This window comes from Lepidochelys olivacea (genome assembly GCF_965140295.1).
Source record: "Lepidochelys olivacea isolate rLepOli2 genome assembly, chromosome: 23".
NCBI classification, from domain to species: Eukaryota; Metazoa; Chordata; order Testudines; family Cheloniidae; genus Lepidochelys; species Lepidochelys olivacea.
This window is the reverse complement of record NC_140433.1, coordinates 12,529,281-12,547,606: the sequence shown is the minus strand read 5'-3', so window position 1 is coordinate 12,547,606 and position 18,326 is coordinate 12,529,281. Positions and strand designations below refer to the sequence as shown.

The window sequence follows — 18,326 nt, the reverse complement described above, 5'->3', positions numbered from 1 at the left end:
AGCTGAGGCAGTCCTGAGGCCCCCGTCCCCGGTGGGATGGGGGGGCTGGAAGTGTGGGGGGGCTGAGAGGGTCCCAGAAACCCCCAGACCCCACAGCAGAGGCAGCTGAGTGCCCCTGCCAGCCACCCCATCGCCCCACACCACAGAGGGAACCCCCAGGGGACAGCCCCCCCATCACACATCTGCTTCCTCTGAGTCACCAGGGACTTTCGGGAGGGAGAGAGCGCCCAGCACACGGCTCGCCTGGGCGTGATGAACCGCGCTGGGGTAGCCAGGCTCCCTGCCCAGCGGCCTCAGTCCCCAGCACTTGGGAAGTGGGCACAGGACTCCTGGGTTCCCTTCCTGGCTCTGGGGTGGAGATGGCCCCTCTACCACTCTAACCTCCCAGGGCCAGGGAGAGAACCCAGGTGTCCTGGCTCCCAGCCCTCCCTGCTCTAACCACTAGACACCACTCCCCTCCCAGAGCTGGCTGGGTGGCAGGGCGAGTGCAAGGTAGCCTAAGGCTGGTCTTGGTAAGGCATAGCACTGCAGCTCAGGACACCTGGGTCCAATTCCTGGCTCTACCGCTCCTGCCCCTGTGCTATGTGGTCTTGGGCAAATCACTGAATCTCTCTGTGCCTCAGTTTCCCCATCTGTGAAATGGGGAGAACAGTCCTTCCTTTGTCTATTTACCTGTGAGCTCTAGGGAGTGTCCCTCACTTTGTGTCCAGTGCCCAGCACGGCAGGGCCTGATCTTGGTCAGGGGAAGGGGGCGCCTGTCTGTGCAGCACCCGGTGCCATGGGACCCCTCATCTCAGTCCGGGGGGGGGGGGCGATCTGTGGGGGGGGTGTCTATGCAGCACATGGCGTGACGTCCTGAGCTCAGCGTGTGTGTGTGTGGGGGGGGGGTCGGTCTGTGCAGCGCCTGGCGCGACGGGCCCCCCCCCCGAGGTTGGTTGGCACTACCGTAATACATGTAGCAGAGGTGCAGGCCCCCTACCCCCCGCAGCGTTTGGGCCCCCATCGGAATCGGAAGTGGAGATTTTCCATTGTGGCCAGTGGCTCATTTCCTAGAGCTGGGTTTTTCCCAGTGCCTCCATCCCAGCCCTGCCACTTCCCCATTGCTGGCCGCGCGGCTGCACACCATGGCCGTGACTCTGCCAGTCCTGCTCCTGACGGTTGGTGAGTGTCGCTGCCCGCCCTACAGCTGAAAGGGGGCTAGAGCAGGGGGGCTGGGAGCCAGGACTCCTGGGTTCTCTCCCCGGCTGTAGGAGGGGAGTGGGGTCTAGTGGTTGGGGGCTGGGAGCCAGGACTCCTGGGTTCTATTTCTGTCAGAGCAGATGAGGACTGTACAGGCCATCAAGAAGGGGGTCACCCCGGGGCCCATGGAGACCCCTCGGTGAGGTGGGGCAATGCAGGGCAGGGGCTCTAGGGGAGAGGGCAGGGTAAGGTGCTAGCTGTGACGGGTAGGGCCAGAAGAGGGGCTGTGTGTATGGAGGGCTCAGGTAGGGTGGGGGGCAAAGGGAGGAGGGAAGGAGGGTTGTTTGGGGGTCACCCAGAGGCCTTCCCCCCCCCCCACTCTGTGTCTCCAGCTCTTCCGAAGCCGTCCCTTGTCTGGGACCGGGCCACAGGAGCCGAGGCGGGGATCAGGCTGCGCTGCTCTGTCCTGGGGCCGCTCGGGGCCGGCTGGTTCACCCTGCACCGGGACGGCACACCGGGCCCTGTGGCCAAGGAGCGGGCCCCAGCGCAGGGCTCAGAGGTCACGTTCCTGCTGCCCAGCGTTGGCCCTGGCGAGCGGTACCGCTGCGGCTACTGGAACCGGGATGCGGCCGGGGGGCGGGTGGAGTCCCCGCTCAGCGACCCCGCTAACGTCACCAGCGGTGAGTCCTGAGGGTCTGGTCCCAGGGGCAGGGAGTGGGCGGGATGCCAGAAGATGGACCCGGGGGTCGGATCCGCGGGGCAGGAGGGGGCGGGATGCCAGGGTAGGTGGGCCCATGGGTCTGATCCTGGGGGAAGGGAGGAGACGGGATACCGGGGTAGATGGGCCCGTGGGTCTAAGCCAGGTGGGAGGATACTGGGCTCTCCCAGTTCCCCCCACACACACAGTCCCCACCCCAGCTCGGGGTACCCAATACCCCACCCCAACGCTCTGCTTCCCTTGTGCCCGGTCCAGATCGCTACCCCAAGCCATCCATCGCCGTCAGCCCCGGCGCGGAGGTCTCGGCCGGCCAGACCTGGACGATCCGGTGCTGGGCTCCGTATGCGGGGATGAGCTTCGTGCTGTACCGGGCCCGGGAGTTCTGGACTGAGCGGGCGCCTCGTGGAGACCCCCCCACGGCCGAGTTCCACCTGGGGAACGCCGGCGCCGCCAACGCGGGGAGATACACCTGCTACTATCATACCACCAGCGAGCCCTTCGCCTGGTCCAACGCCAGCAACCCCCTGGAGCTCAGCGTCATAGGTGGGGGGAAAGGGGCACGGGGCCTCTCCCCTCGAGGGAGCGCCGGCTCCCATCCGGCCCCAGGGCTGGGACTGGCTGGCTCAGGGGGCGGGGAATGGGGCTTGGGGCCTCTCCCCTCTAGGGCACGATTTTTTCAGCTCATTTTGTATAGATGTGAATGTCTATGGGATGGATGTGGGAATAGAGGGAGGGTGTGGCAGGATGGATGGGGGGATGAGAGGGTAGAGGGAAGGTGTGGGGGATAGAGGTAGAGTCTGGGGAGATGGATGGATGGGGGATAGAGTGAGGGTGTGTGGGATGGAGGGAGGGTGTGGGGGGATGGATGGGGAGATGGGAGATAGAGGGAGGGTGTGAGGGGATGAGGGATGGATGGGGGGATGGGGGATAGAGGTAGGATCTGGGGGGATGGATGGATAGAGGGAGGGTGTGGGGGGATGGAGAGACGGGGGATAGAGGAAGGGTGTGGGGGGATGGATGGATGGGGGGATGGGGGATAGAGGGAGGGTGTGGGGGGATGGATGGGGAGATGGGGGATAGAGGAGGGTGCGAGGGATGGATGGAGGGATGGCAGGATAGAGGAAGGGTGTGGGGGGATGGGGGGATGGATGGCAGGGTGGTGACTGAGTTCCTGGGGGGCCACACTGAGATTGCTCAATCAGGGCAACTTGCAAAGAATGCGGCAGACAAGCCCCCAAAGCTGGTGGTTATTCAACTACTTTGATTCACCCAGAGCTTCTCCAACACCTTCCTGGTTACCCAGATGCCAAAACAGAGCTCCCTTAAAGCCACCCAGCCTTGGGCTCCCACTCACGTATGATGAGGATGACTGAAAATCTTGTTCCTCATATAAAAAGTTCTACCGATACCAAAGGATGGGACACATCAGCCCCAGGTCTCTGAATATCTCAGCTCTTGCCCAGATACACGCTCACAGCCAATTCCTGTTAACTAAACTCAAACTTACTAAAAAAGAAAAGAGAGAGCGAGCGAGCGCATGGGTTCAAAGATCGGTATCCGTACAGACCCGAATACAGTTCTTAGGTCAGGTTCATAGGAGAGATGTGAGCTTTAGAGTCACAAAACGTTCTTTTGGAATTAGTCCGTTGGTTCAGTCCAATGCCCGGGTGCCCCTGACTGGAGCTGGAGACCCCAGCCTGGCGGCTCGAACTTCCCCTGATGAAGCTTAAGCAGATCTGAGACGACAGGATCAGGGCCCACAAGTCCTTTCCTAGCTCTCTGGGAGCCTCTTAGCGGCCTGCAGTCCTTGGGGAAGTATGGTGGCTTTGAAGTAGAATCACCTGTTTTCTATGTAGATGTCCTGGACTCAGTAGACCCAGGTCACTAGGTGCATTCAGCAGTATAAGGTAATTATCCCTAAAGCGGTTCCTAGATGATCTATTACGAGTTTCAAAGAGAAATATAGACAAGGACATTTTTACAGCCAAGTTCCATCTAAATGTTAATATTTCCGTTTGCTCTTTGAATCAGTAGAGCATAGAGACGGACAGGAACCGGCTGGTTACACTGCTGTCACGGAGTCCCTGGGCGATGCTCTGGAACTGCTTCCTACGAAGCCAGGCATGACTCTGGGGAAGTCTCCTCTCTGGGAGCAGGCTGTCTGCAGGACACACAGCTCCCCCGGCTCCACCTTCCTGGGTCTGACCTCGGAGCATTCAGCCTCCTCTGCCCCTCCGTGCGCTTCCCACAGCGAGTCCGCTCAGGCGGGGTCCTGGGGAAGCCAGAGGGTCCTGCCCCCCAACTCCGCAGTCAGACGTGACTCTCAGCCAGCCAGTAAAGCAGAAGGTTTATTAGACGACAGGAACATGGTCTAACACAGAGCTTGTGGGTGCAGAGAACAGGACGCCTCAGCAGGGTCCATTTTGGGGGGCAGTGAGCCAGACAACCCCGTCTGCCCTTCACTCCATGTCCCCAGCCAGCCCCAAACTGAAACTCTCTCCAGCCCCCCCCACCATCCCCCCGGGCTTTGTCCTTTTCCCGGGCTAGGGGGTCATCAGATTCCTTTGTTCTCCAGCCCTTTAGCTCTCACCTTGCAGGGGGGAAGGGCCCAGGCCATCAGTGGCCAGGAAACAGGGTGTTGGCCATTCTCTGTGTCCAGACCCCTGCACACACCTGCCCTCTAGGGCTCTGCAAGGATCATACACCCTTACCCCACCACCCAGATACTTAAGAACTGCCTAGGGGAAACTGAGGCACCCCCACACTATTCAGAGGAAACATTAAGAACAGTCCTGCTTCGTCACAGCTGCTAACACCTAACAAGATAGAGGCCAGTGGTTCTCAACCTATTGACCACGGTGGGCTGCAATGTGTTATATGCACAGGTGCTGATTTTCCAAAGTGCCGAGGGGTCTTCGACCCCCAGCTCTGCGACAGGCCCTGCCCCCACTCCACCCCTGCCTCTTCCTGCCCCCTCTCCACCCCCGCCCCACCTCTTCCCGGCCAGTTCTCCCCCCTCCCCCGAGCATGGTGCGTCCTCGCTCTTCCCCCCCCCAAGCCTCCTGCATGCCGAGAAACAGCTGATGGCAGCAGGTGGGAGGCGCGGGGAGGGAAGGGGAGGTGCTGATCCGCAGGGCCGGAGGCGCTGGGGTGGTGGTGATGGGGAGCACTGGTCCCTCTAAGCTGGGCGCGCACACAGATCCTAAACCCCACGCACACGGCGAAACACCGCGCGCCTAACAACTGGCAGAGAAGCAATTTTTTGCACGCCCGGCCCGTCAAAAACCAGAGGGGACATTGGTGGGGAGCTGATGGGGGGCTGCCGGTGGGTGCTCCGTACCCCCCACTTTTCCCCACCGTGGGTGCTCCAGCCCCGGAGCTGTGTGCTGATTGGGCTGCAAGTGGGCCATGGACAGCAGGGTGAGAACCGCTGCTCTGGGAAACCGTAGCCAAAGACACTCACTAGCTTCTTCTAACTCTCTGACAAGGCCACGTTTCGAAGCTCTAGTGTATCTCACGTGGAATGGCCCCAATCCCCATTGACATTGGCACTAATATGTCCCTAAAGGCTGAACTTGGGTCATGTAGCCTGCTAGGTGCTTAGCCCTTTCTGGCTCCGTGTCACGGGGGGCGGGTATGGGGACGGCTGGAGGTCTATGGCAGCGGCTGGCTGGCGGTGTATGGGGGCGGCTGGATGGACGGAGAGCCATGTGTGGGGATGGAAGGGTGGAAGGAGGGATGGCTGGAGGGTTGATGGAGGGGTGGGTGGTTGTCTGTAGGGATGGATGGAGGAAGGGATGGATGGAGGGGTGTGTCTGGGCAGGGATGGAGGAATGGGGGACGGATGAAAGGGAGTGTCTGGGGAGGGAGGAAGGGAAGGATGGAAGGGTGTGTATGGGGAGGGATGGGAGGATTGAGGGAGGAAGGGATGGAGGAATGGGGGAGAGATGGAGGGGGGTGTCTGGGGAGGGAGGGATGGATGGAGGGTTGTCTATGGGGAGGGATGGATAGAGGTGTGTGTAGGGCTGGTGGGTAATGCACCCCAGTGCATTGTGGGGTGGTGCCATAGGGTCCGTGGGTGGAAGCGCCCCCTGCAGGCCGACGACCCTGCCCCAGCACGGGTACAACCGGGGCCATGCGGGGCCGGAGCAGCATCTCATGGGGGCTCTTCGCTCTTCCAGACGTTCCCAGCGCCCGGGAGAGGTTCGTGGATGTGGGCGGGAAGCTCCGGGTGAATTGCTCTGTCCCCGATGCCCCGGGTGGCTGGTTCTTCCTGTACCGAGACGGGGATCCCGAGCCCTTGGCCTGGATCGCAGCCGATGGGGACAATGGGCCGGCCGGCTTCAATCTCCCGGAGGAGCAGGCCCTGGGCCCCAGCGGGATCTTCAGCTGCCTTTACGGGCCGGAGGAACCGGGCCCCCATTTCAACCTGGATCTCAATGACACGGAGGTGCAGACCCAAGGTGAGTGCGCGGCCGGGGGCATCCAGCAGTTCAAGGGTTAATCAGTCTGGCCATATGTGCGCTGGGCTAAGTCGGGGGGAAGTGGGGCGCTGGATGTGGACTGGCTACAGTCCTGCCTGGGAACTGGCCAGGGACCATGGGGTCTGGGCATGGATGGACAGATGGAGAAGGTGTGTGGGGATGGGTGGATGGATGGAGGGGTGTGGGGGGAGAGAGGGGTGAGTACGCGGATGGATGGATAGAGGGTTGGGGGGATGGATGGAGGAGTGTGTACACGGAGGGATGGGGGATGGATGGATGGAGGGGTGTGTATGGGGAGCGATGGAGGGATAGAGGAGTGTGTATGGGGATATATGGATGGAGGGTTGGGGGGATGGATGGAGGGGTGTGTATGGGAGGGATGGATGGAGGGTTGGGGGGATGGATGGATGGATGGATGGAGGAGTGTGTACGCGGAGGGATGGATAGACGGAGAGGTGTGTATGGGCATGGATGGAGGGATAGAGGGGTGTGTACGTGGAGGGATGGATGGATGGAGGGATGTATGGATGGAGGGGTGTGTATGGGGATGTATGGATGGAGGGTTGGGGGCAGATGGACGGAGGGGTGTGTATGGGGAGGGATGGAGGGATAGAGGGGTGTGTACGCAGAGGGATGGAGGGTTGTGGGGGAGGGATGGACGGATGGGTGAGTATTTCGAGCTCTGGGAGGAGTGTGGGGTCCAGCGGTTAGAGCCCAGGGGTGGGGATCAGGACTCCTGGGTTCTCTCCTCTCACGGCGGGGGCAGGAGCAGTGCGGGTGGATTTTCTCCCCCTTCTCCCCATAAGCTGTTAGCTGCGAGGGCCGATCTCTAACCGTGTATTTTTTTTCCATTGTCTCCTTCCTGCCCCCCCCCAGGCTCGTGCTCTGAGGGCACCAACTACAGCCAGACCAATGCACTGCGGCTGGGCCTGGGGGCCGCCGTCCTGCTGCTGGCTCTGCTCTTTGTAGCCCAGGCCTGCTGGGAGGAGAGACACCTGCAAGGCTGAGGCCAGTGAGTTGGTCCTGGGGGAGGTGGGGACGAGGCCATGCTGGAGATTCCTGAATCCCAGCCCCCCTCCCCCTCTTAACCACTAGTCCCCACTCCCCTCCCAGAACTGGGGAGAGAACCAAGGAGTCCTGGCTCCTAGCCCCCCTCTGCTCTAACCACTAAACCCCACTGCCTGCCCAGAGCCGGGGAGAGAACCCAGGAGTCCTGACAGGTGCCTGCGCCCCCTCCCCAGCACAACCACCTCGATTTCCCGCTACAGCCCAGCTCTCAGGGGGGATTTGGGGTGAAGTTGCCCCCCCCCAGTCTGTTTCACACTTGACACTCTCCTGCGTCTCCCCACACTCAGGGGAAAGGCTGGGGTTTGGGGTGGGAGGAGCGGGACTGAGACCCCATCTGTCCCGGGGGGGCTGGGGAGGCCCCTCTGTCCAGGAAGGGGGGTCTCAGGAGTGCAGCTAATGGGGTTCTCTCTCCCCTCACAGGCCGTCACGGGCTCGCAGGCAACTAAGGGAAGGAATAGCCCCCCCCCCACTCCATGCAGCCCCCTCTGCTGGGATTCACCCCCCCACTCCACCTCGCCCCCCGCCTGGTCTATCCCACCCCATCCATTCCAACCCCCTAGCCCCCACCTGCCAACCACCCCTTCATCCTGTCCAACCCAGTCCTCTCTGTTCCCCCTCCCCCATTAGCCCCCCCCAACATCCTCTTCACCCTGGGCTATCTCAGCCCCTCCCACCAGCTCCCCGCTCTGCCCCCATCCCAGCCGATGGCCGCCCCAGATTCCAGGGTGGGTCCCCCATCGCCCTGGCAAAGGGAGAGCGGACGTTTCGGAGCGGGGGCAGCCCTGGGGGAGCCCGCCTGGTCCCTGGAATGGTCGGTCAAGCCCCCCCACAAGGCGGGCAGGGGAGCTGCTGGCGGGAGGGGGCTGAGGGATGGTACCACACGTCGCCCCCCCTCTGGAGCCGCGAGCGCTGGGCTTCACCGCTGCCCGGCACCTCCTGTATTTATACAGCCCCGCCCTGGTTATACGGACCAGGGACCGGGCCTCAATAAAGAAAGTGTGATGCCCCCCCCAGGGGGGGGGTGTCTGGTGATTGGCAGCTTGTGTCTCCCCGGCCCCTTCCTCCCTCACACCCTGTTATTACACTACCAGTGTTAGTGCAAAGGGCCGCCACTGGGACAGAGTAAGTGTCCCCATCGTGCCGGGCGTTGCACAGACCCCCCCACTGACTAAGATTGGCGGCCCTGTCACACCGGGCATCCAGGCTGGGCTTTAATGCGGGTGTCAAAGGGCTAACAAAAGAGGGTAGTTGACTTAAAGTGTCCACCCATTGCAATGGAATCGCCCCGGACGCGGCGATAAACCAGTGGTGGAGGGGCCCTAAGCGTCCGTCCCCTGGGCGCAGATGGTCATAGAATCAATCATAGAAACATAGAATCTCAGGGTTGGAAGGGACCCCAGAAGGTCATCTAGTCCAACCCCCTGCTCAGAGCAGGACCCATCCCCAGTTAAATCATCCCAGCCAGGGCTTTGTCAAGCCTGACCTTAAAAACCTCTAAGGAAGGAGATTCCACCACCTCCCTAGGTAACGCATTCCAGTGTTTCACCACCCTCCTAGTGAAAAAGTTTTTCCTAATATCCAACCTAAACCTCCCCCACTGCAACTTGAGACCATTACTCCTCGTTCTGTCATCTGCTACCATTGAGAACAGTCTAGAGCCATCCTCTTTGGACCCCCCTTTCAGGTAGTTGAAAGCAGCTATCAAATCCCCCCTCATTCTTCTCTTCTGCAGGCTAAACAATCCCAGCTCCCTCAGCCTCTCCTCATAACTCATGTGTTCCAGTCCCCTCATCATTTTTGTTGCCCTTCGCTGGACTCTCTCCAATTTATCCACATCCTTCTTGAAGTGTGGGGCCCAAAACTGGACACAGTACTCCAGATGAGGCCTCACCAATGTCGAATAGAGGGGGACGATCACGTCCCTCGATCTGCTCGCTATGCCCCTACTTATACATCCTAAAATGCCATTGGCCTTCTTGGCAACAAGGGCACACTGCTGGCTCATATCCAGCTTCTCGTCCACTGTCACCCCTAGGTCCTTTTCCGCAGAACTGCTGCCTAGCCATTCGGTCTCTAGTCTGTAGCGGTGCATTGGGTTCTTCCGTCCTAAGTGCAGGACCCTGCACTTATCCTTATTGAACCTCATCAGATTTCTTTTGGCCCAATCCTCCAATTTGTCTAGGTCCCTCTGTATCCTATCCCTGCCCTCCAGCGTATCTACCACTCCTCCCAGTTTAGTATCATCCGCAAATTTGCTGAGTGCAATCCACACTATCCTCCAGATCATTTATGAAGATATTGAATAAAACCGGCCCCAGGACCGACCCTTGGGGCACTCCACTTGATACCGGCTGCCAACTAGACATGGAGCCATTGATCACTAGCCATTGATCACCGTCCCTCAAGGACGGGCGAGCAGGAGCGGGGAAACGCAGGCAGGGTTTCTTGGTTCTGTACGGACCGGTGCGTTTGTCGCGTAATTCCAGGCAGAGCCCCGGCGCCGGGCGAAGCCTCTGCGTGCGTCGTACCCCTGCCTCCGGAGAGTGCTAAGCTGTCTCCCAGACGGCTGCCTTCGGTGAGATACGGGGAAAGGGGCGGTTTAAGCTACTGGGGTATCTTAAAACGCTGCGGGATGCAGAGTGAGTGTCCAGAGGGGGACACCGGAGCAGTTCCGGCGACGTTCAGTGCGCACAGGTGGGGCGGAAATTAATGTGGTTTTTTTTCTGTCGTTTTGATGCCTAATATCGATAGTCTCTCCCGGCTGGTGACCCGTTTGGGGGCCCGGGATGGAATTTCTCTTTCTCCAATTTTTTTCTGAATCTGGTTTATTTAGTTCACACACTGAGAAAAGCCCCTTAGAATCAGGCATTACAGTGTATACCCATCATCACCGCTCAGCTATGGCAGAAGGGGAGGCAAACCCAGGCGTCCCCCATCGCGCCCGCTCCTCACACGGTGCCACGGCTCGTGTCGCACGTGGGCAGGTTGGCAGGCTGAGAGAGAAAGGTGCAACATCATACTTTCCAGAATCAGCAATTGCCAGAGTTAAAGTTTCCTGAACAACCTTAACTCTGCCCACTTGGCCATGTGCCACACATCGTTTAATTGCATGATCATGTACTAATTTTACCTACATGGGTCACCAGCTGATGGGGTGGGAATCTGCATGGAAATAGTGGTCAGTCAAAGATTGAAGACCAGCCCCTGTGGTCTCCTGGCTTCCAGCCCACCTCACCATCCCCAAGGCTGCAGGGTACATTGAGGGTGAGCTGTCCCCTTCTCCGCACAGAGACACAGACAAGCTGCAAGTGGCATGATGCCTGGCCAGGCTGATGGTCCCAAGGTTTCCTGGGTGTTGCAGGGACCTCTGCTTGCTTTGGTCGAGGTAGATTTGGCCCGCAGATTAGAGACAATGTGTAAGAGATACAGGAAGAGATGAGACAGCGCTGGCTTCCTGTAGCTGCAACCCTGGCTCAGTGCCTCATTCAGGGCTGGGTGGAGCTGGGCACCAGGGTGTTGGCAGCAGCACCGGCCCCCCCTTCCCGGGGCCCCATCATGGCATCCAGGATCTCACTGGGCAGCGTGCATTTGGCCCTCGCGCTTTTCCAACCGGCGGCTGGGTAGTTAAATCCCACAGGACCACCAGGGCTCATCGCCCAGCCCCGAGCCAGGCCCCTCAACCCGCAGAATCGCACACACTCCAGTGCCCTGAGACAGAGCCCTTGGCCCCCTGTGTGTGGGGACGCTGCGTCTGACCCTGGCGCTGTACTAATGGCACTTACTGCCCCCAAGGGTCTGTCCCCCTCCTCTCTCTGCAGCGGGGTCCCCCAGCCCCTTTTCTCTCCCCCTTTCTCCCTAGACCTCCCCTGCCTGCATTTCTATTGTACAAACCCCCAGAGTTTCCTGCTCCCCTGCCCCCCAAATCTCCCCACCCCAGGGGGGGCTGTGATACCAGAGCCTCCCAATGTCCCCCCCGTGGTGGGTTCAGCCGACGAAGGCGAGTGAGAAGTTCAGACAGCTTCACGAGAACCTGGACAATTGAACGTTGGGGGGAAAGTCGGCGAGACACAAAGATGGGATTCGTCCAACCCGACCGGCTGCAGGACGGACCCCACGGGCCGGGCTGGGGCCCACCTGGGACATGGGAGAAGGGGGGGAGCAGAAATCCGTGACCCAAAATTGGGGTGTCGGAAACGAGGCCTCATTGGTGGATAAAATATTGGGGGGACGGGCTGTGCCGCCCACCTCCTTTTGGGGCCTTAAAGAAAGAGACTCGCTTCGCCCTCCCGGCTGCCACCCCCCGTCTCCTGGGCCCCCCGGGCCCTCCGGACCCTGCTCCGCGGAGACGTCCTGAGCAGAGCGGCCGGAGAGAGGGACTCCGACGCCATCGCCCCTCCCCCGGCTGAACCCCCAACCCGGGAGGAAATGGGGTCGGACTTTCACAGCAGCCGCGGCGACGCTGGCTCCAGCCCAGCTCCGCCGGCTCCTCTGCCCCCCAGGACAGTCGCTAGCGTCTCCGGGGCCAGTGGGGAGACGCCCAAACCCGGGGGATTTTCCAGCTAGAGACTCGCTCCAGCGAACGGGGCTGGGGCCAGAACAAACCCCTCGTTTCACACGGCGCCTGCCACGGCTCCCTGGTTCCTGCTCTGCTGGGTCTGTCACAGCCGGTCCCAGGGGTCACTGGGGGGTTTGCCGTGGGGCTGAGCAGGCTGCGGGCTCTGGACCCCGCCCCCGGCCCGTGTTTAACCCTGTTCAGTGTAAGGGGCAGGATTGTTTTCACACTAACCCCCATTTGAGATGGGGCAGCTCAAGCCAGGGGGAGGTGTCGGGGGGGAGGCAACAACCCCCCATGGCCATGGGGCAGGATCAAGAGATGGGAATTGGGGGGGCATGAGCTGGGGGTCAGTCTAGAGTCAGAGAAGCCGGGGGGCTCCTTCCCAGGCAGCCATCACCCCACCCCGACAGTCCGGGTGGGGCAGGTTTGTCCCCCACCAGGCCCACCCCCAGGCTGAGGCATCGGTCATCTTAGCTTGGGGCAGCATGGCCGCCCTGCCAGGGCTTCAGGGGGCGAGGGGGCGGCCACGTTAACTGAGAGCACCCGCGGGCTTCCTTCCCTTGGGGAGCAATGGGAGACGGTGGCCATGGCTAGCGGGGGTGTGGGGGCGACAGGCTCGGGAGCTGAACAAAGCGTGTGAGGGGACGTGGGCCAGGGGGTCAGAGAGGGGGAATGGACATGAGGGGACATGGGCTGGGGGGAAGAACAGGGGAGGGGACAGGGGTGTGAGAGGATATGGGACGGTGGGCAGAGGGGACATGGAGGGGGCAGAACGCGGATGGGATTGCGGGTCAGGAGGGGACATGGGCTGTGGGGATCAAAGGGATACGGGACCCACACCCACTGGAGAAAGGATACTTGAGTCTTCTTGTGCCCCTGCCTTGAGGATCGGAGCCGGCGCCCCTGAGAGGGGAGAGGTCCCACGTCCCATTCCCCACCCCACTGAACCAGTCGGTCTCTGCCCTAGGACTAGGAGAGACCCTGCTCCCCTCCCAGAGCCAGGAGTGGAACCCAGGAGTCCTGGCTCCCAGACCCCACTCTCACCACTGAGACCCCCAACAAGCAGGGAGGGAGACACAGGACAGGAGGGCCCATCACTCTGCCCTGATGTGCAGGGGGGTGTTGGTGACAGTGACCCCACATCTCCAGAGAGCCCCCTGCCCAGCGTGGGGGCAAGAACGTGGTTTGCTGGGGCTATTTTGACCGATGTAGACGTTGCTGGCAGATGAGAGAACAAAGGTGTGAGGACACAGTAAGAGACAAGCCATCGCCGGCTTCCCGCGGCTGCAGCCCCTGGCTCAGTGCCTCATTCTGCTCCCACTCGGGCATCTGGATGGGTGGAGCTGGGCACTGGGGCGTTGGTGGCAGCGCTGAGGGGCCCCCCACTGGCCCCATCATGGCGTCTGCTCTCACCATCCTCCTCCTCAGTCAGTATCGGAGAGAACCAGGGTGTGTGCCCGTCGCGGGGGCGGGGGGATCTGAGATCAGGGCGTGTGCCCATTGGGGGTGGGGGTTGAGACCAGGGTGGGTGTCCATGGGGGAGGATCTGAGACCAGGGCATGTTTTCCATGGGGGAGATTTGAGACCAGGGCATGTGTCCATGATGGGGGGATCTGAGACCAGGGTGTGTGTCCATGGGGGAGGGGATCTGAGACCAGGGTGTAGGATCCAGTTGCTCTGGGATTTGGTCCCTAACAAGCCGTCTCCTCTCCAGGCTGCTGGCTGCCTGGGCAGAGTGGGGTTTCGGGACGTGAGTATCCGTGGGGGATTGGGGTTCTGGGAACATTTTCCTAGCGGATCTTAAACATAAAAAAGAAGCTTACAAGAAGTGGAAGGTTGGACATATGACCAGGGAAGAGTATAAAAATATTGCTCGGGCATGTAGGAATGATATCAGGAGGGCCAAATCGCACCTGGAGCTGCAGCTAGCCAGAGACGTTAAGAGTAACAAGAAGGGTTTCTTCAGGTATGTTGGCAACAAGAAGAAAGCCAAGGAAAGTGTGGGCCCCTTACTGAATGAGGGAGGCAACCTAGTGACAGAGGATGTGGAAAAAGCTAATGTACTCAATGCTTTTTTTGCCTCTGTTTTCACTAAGGGTATGTCTACACTACGGAATAAGGTTGAATTTATAGAAGTCGGTTTTTTAGAAATCGGTTTTATATATTCGAGTGTGTGTCCCCCCACAGAAAATGCTCTAAGTGCATTAACTGGGCGGAGCGCTTCCACAGTACCGAGGCTAGAGTCGACTTCCGGAGCGTTGCACTGTGGGTAGCTATCCCACAGTTCCCCCAGGCTCCGCTGCCCATTGGAATTCTGGGTTGAGATCCCAATGCCTGATGGGGCTAAAACATTGTCGCGGGTGGTTCTGGGTGCATATCGTCAGGCCCCCGTTCCCTCCCTCCCTCCGTGAAAGCAAGGGCAGACAATCATTTCGCGCCTTTTTTCCTGAGTTACCTGTGCAGACGCCATACCACGGCAAGCATGGAGCCCGCTCAGGTAACCGTCACCCTATGTCTCCTGGGTGCTGGCAGATGTGGTACGGCTTTGCTGCACAGTAGCAGCAACCCATTGCCTTCTGGCAGCAGACGGTGCAATACGATTGGTAGTTGTCCTCGTCGTCTCCGAGGTGCTCCTGGCCACGTCGGCTGGGAGCGCCTGGGCAGACATGGGCGCAGGGACTAAATTTGGAGTGACTTGACCAGGTCATTCTCTTTAGTCCTGCAGTCAGTCCTATTGAACCGTCTTATGGTGAGCGGGCAGGCGATACGGACTGCTAGCAGTCGTACTGTACCATCTTCTGCCACGCAGGCAAGAGATGAGGATTGCTAGTAGTCGTATTGTACCATCTTATGCCAGGCAGGCAAGAGATGAGGATGGCTAGCAGTCGTACTGTACCATCTTCTGCCGAGCAGCCATGAGATGTGGATGGCATGCAGTCCTTCTGCACCGTCTGCTGCCAGCCAAAGATGTAAAAGATAGATGGAGTGGGTCAAAACAAGAAATAGACCAGATTTGTTTTGTACTCATTTGCCTCCTCCCCTGTCTAGGGGACTCATTCCTCTAGGTCACACTGCAGTCACTCACAGAGAAGGTGCAGCGAGGTAAATCTAGCCATGTATCAATCAGAGGCCAGGCTAACCTCCTTGTTCCAATAAGAACGATAACTTAGGTGCACCATTTCTTATTGGAACCCTCCGTGAAGTCCTGCCTGAAATACTCCTTGATGTAAAGACACCCCCTTTGTTGATTTTAGCTCCCTGAAGCCAACCCTGTAAGCTGTGTCGTCAGTCGCCCCTCCCTCTGTCAGAGCAATGGCAGACAATTGTTCCGCGCCTTTTTTCTGTGCGGACGCCATACCAAGGCAAGCATGGAGGCCGCTCAGCTCACTTTGGCAATTAGGAGCACATTAAACACCACACGCATTATGCAGCAATATATGCATCACCAGAACCTGGCAAAGCGATACCGGGCGAGGAGGCGACGTCAGCGTGGTCACGTGAGTGATCAGGACATGGACACAGATTTCTCTGAAAGCATGGGCCCTGCCAATGCATGCATCATGGTGCTAATGGGGCAGGTTCATGCTGTGGAATGCCGATTCTGGGCTCGGGAAACAAGCACAGACTGGTGGGATCGCATAGTGTTGCAGGTCTGGGACGATTCCCAGTGGCTGCGAAACTTTCGCATGCGTAAGGGCACTTTCATGGAACTTTGCGACTTGCTTTCCCCTGCCCTGAGGCGCATGAATACCAAGATGAGAGCAGCTCTCACAGTTGAGAAGCGAGTGACGATAGCCCTGTGGAAGCTTGCAACGCCAGACAGCTACCGGTCAGTTGGGAATCAATTTGGAGTGGGCAAATCTACTGTGGGGGCTGCTGTGATGCAAGTAGCCCACGCAATCAAAGATCTGCTGATATCAAGGGTAGTGACCCTGGGAAATGTGCAGGTCATAGTGGATGGCTTTGCTGCAATGGGATTCCCTAACTGTGGTGGGGCCATAGACGGAATCCATATCCCTATCTTGGCACCGGAGCACCAAGCCGCCGAGTACATAAACCGCAAGGGGTACTTTTCAATAGTGCTGCAAGCACTGGTGGATCACAAGGGACGTTTCACCAACATCAACGTGGGATGGCCGGGAAAGGTACACGACGCTCGCATCTTCAGGAACTCTGGTCTGTTTCAAAAGCTGCAGGAAGGGACTTTATCCCCAGACCAGAAAATAACTGTTGGGGATGTTGAAATGCCTATAGTTATCCTTGGGGACCCAGCCTACCCCTTAATGCCATGGCTCATGTAGCCGTACACAGGCAGCCTGGACAGTGGTCAGGAGCTGTTCAACTACAGGCTGAGCAAGTGCAGAATGGTGGTAGAATGTGCATTTGGACGTTTAAAGGCGCGCTGGCGCAGTTTACTGACTCGCTTAGACCTCAGCGAAACCAATATTCCCACTGTTATTACTGCTTGCTGTGTGCTCCACAATATCTGTGAGAGTAAGGGGGAGACGTTTATGGCGGGGTGGGAGGTTGAGGCAAATCGCCTGGCTGCTGGTTACGTGCAGCCAGACACCAGGGCGGTTAGAAGAGCACAGGAGGGCGCGGTACGCATCAGAGAAGCTTTGAAAACCAGTTTCATGACTGGCCAGGCTACGGTGTGAAAGTTCTGTTTGTTTCTCCTTGATGAAACCCCCCACCCCTTGGTTCACTCTACTTCCCTGTAAGCTAACCACCCGCCCCTCCTCCCTTCAATCACCGCTTGCAGAGGCAATAAAGTCATTGTTGCTTCACATTCATGCATTCGTTATTCATTCATCACACAAATAGGGGGATGACTACCAAGGTAGCCCAGGAGGGGTGGTGGAGGAGGGAAGGAAAATGCCACACAGCACTTTAAGCACAGCACTTTAAAAGTTTACAACTTTAAAATTTATTGAATGACAGCCTTCTTTTTTTGGGCAATCCTCTGTGGTGGAGTGGCTGCTTGGCCGGAGGCCCCCCCACCGCGTTCTTGGGCGTCTGGGTGTGGAGGCTATGGAACTTGGGGAGGAGGGTGGTTGGTTACAGAGGGGCTGCAGTGGCAGTCTGTGCTCCAGCTGCCTTTGCTGCAGCTCAACCATACACTGGAGCATACTGGTTTGGTCCTGCAGCAGCCTCAGCATTGAATCCTGCCTCCTCTCATCACGCTGCCGCCACATTTGAGCTTCAGCCCTGTCTTCAGCCCGCCACTTACTCTCTTCAGCCCGCCACTTACTCTCTTCAGCCCGCCACCTCTCCTCCCGGTCATTTTTTGCTTTCCTGCACTCTGACATTATTTGCCTCCACGCATTCGTCTGTGCTCTGTCAGTGTGGGAGGACAGCATGAGCTCGGAGAACATTTCATCGCGTTTTTTTTTCTTTCTAAGCTTCACTAGCCTCTGGGAAGGAGAAGATCCTGTGATCATTGAAACACATGCAGCTGGTGGAGAAAAAAAAAGGGACAGCGGTATTTAAAAAGACACATTTTATAAAACAGTGGCTACACTCTTTCAGGGTAAACCTTGCTGTTAACATTACATACATAGCACATGTGCTTTCGTTACAAGGTCACATTTTGCCTCCTCCCACCGCGTGACTACCCCCTCAACCTTCCCCCCTCCCTGTGGCTAACAGCGGGGAACATTTCTGTTTAGCCACAGGCAAACAGCCCAGCAGGAATGGGCTCCTCTGAGTGTCCCCTGAAGAAAAGCACTCTATTTCAACCAGGTGACCATGAATTATATCTCACTCTCCTGAGGATAACACAGAGAGATAAAGAACGGATGTTGTTTGAATGCCAGCAAACATACACTGCAATGCTTTGTTCTACAATGATTCCCGAGTACGTGTTACTGGCCTGGAGTGGTAAAGTGTCCTACCATGAAGGACGCAATAAGGCTGCCCTCCCCAGAAACCTTTTGCAAAGGCTTTAGGACTACATCTAGGAGAACTGCAAATGCCAGGGCAAAGTAATCCTTTCACATGCTTGCTTTTAAACCATGTATAGTATTTTAAAAGGTACACTCACCAGAGGTCCCTTCTCCGCCTGCTGGGTCCAGGAGGCAGCCTTGGGTGGGTTCAGGGGGTACTGGCTCCAGGTCTAGGGTGAGAAACAGTTCCTGGCTGTCGAGAAAACCGGTTTCTCTGCTTGCTTGCTGTGAGCTATCTACAACCTCCTCCTCATCATCATCTTCTTCATCCCCAAAACCTGCTTCCGTATTGCCTCCATCTCCATTGAAGGAGTCAAACAACACGGCTGGGGTAGTGGTGGCTGAACCCCCTAAAATGGCATGCAGCTCATCATAGA

The 18,326-nt window shown here is 58.5% G+C and overlaps 1 protein-coding gene across 1 annotated transcript; it reads left to right on the top strand.

Annotated features, from left to right (window-relative positions):
- The first annotated feature begins 1,079 nt into the window (after positions 1-1,079).
- On the top strand, positions 1,080-7,914 carry LOC311511741 (T-cell-interacting, activating receptor on myeloid cells protein 1-like). The gene is made up of 6 exons (XM_084612587.1): positions 1,080-1,161; positions 1,572-1,859; positions 2,153-2,440; positions 6,079-6,360; positions 7,258-7,393; positions 7,870-7,914. The coding sequence occupies exons 1-5, from the start codon at positions 1,125-1,127 to the stop codon at positions 7,386-7,388; spliced, it is 1,026 nt and encodes a 341-aa protein (XP_084468713.1). The 5' UTR covers positions 1,080-1,124; the 3' UTR covers positions 7,389-7,393; positions 7,870-7,914.
- The last annotated feature ends 10,412 nt before the right edge of the window (positions 7,915-18,326 follow it).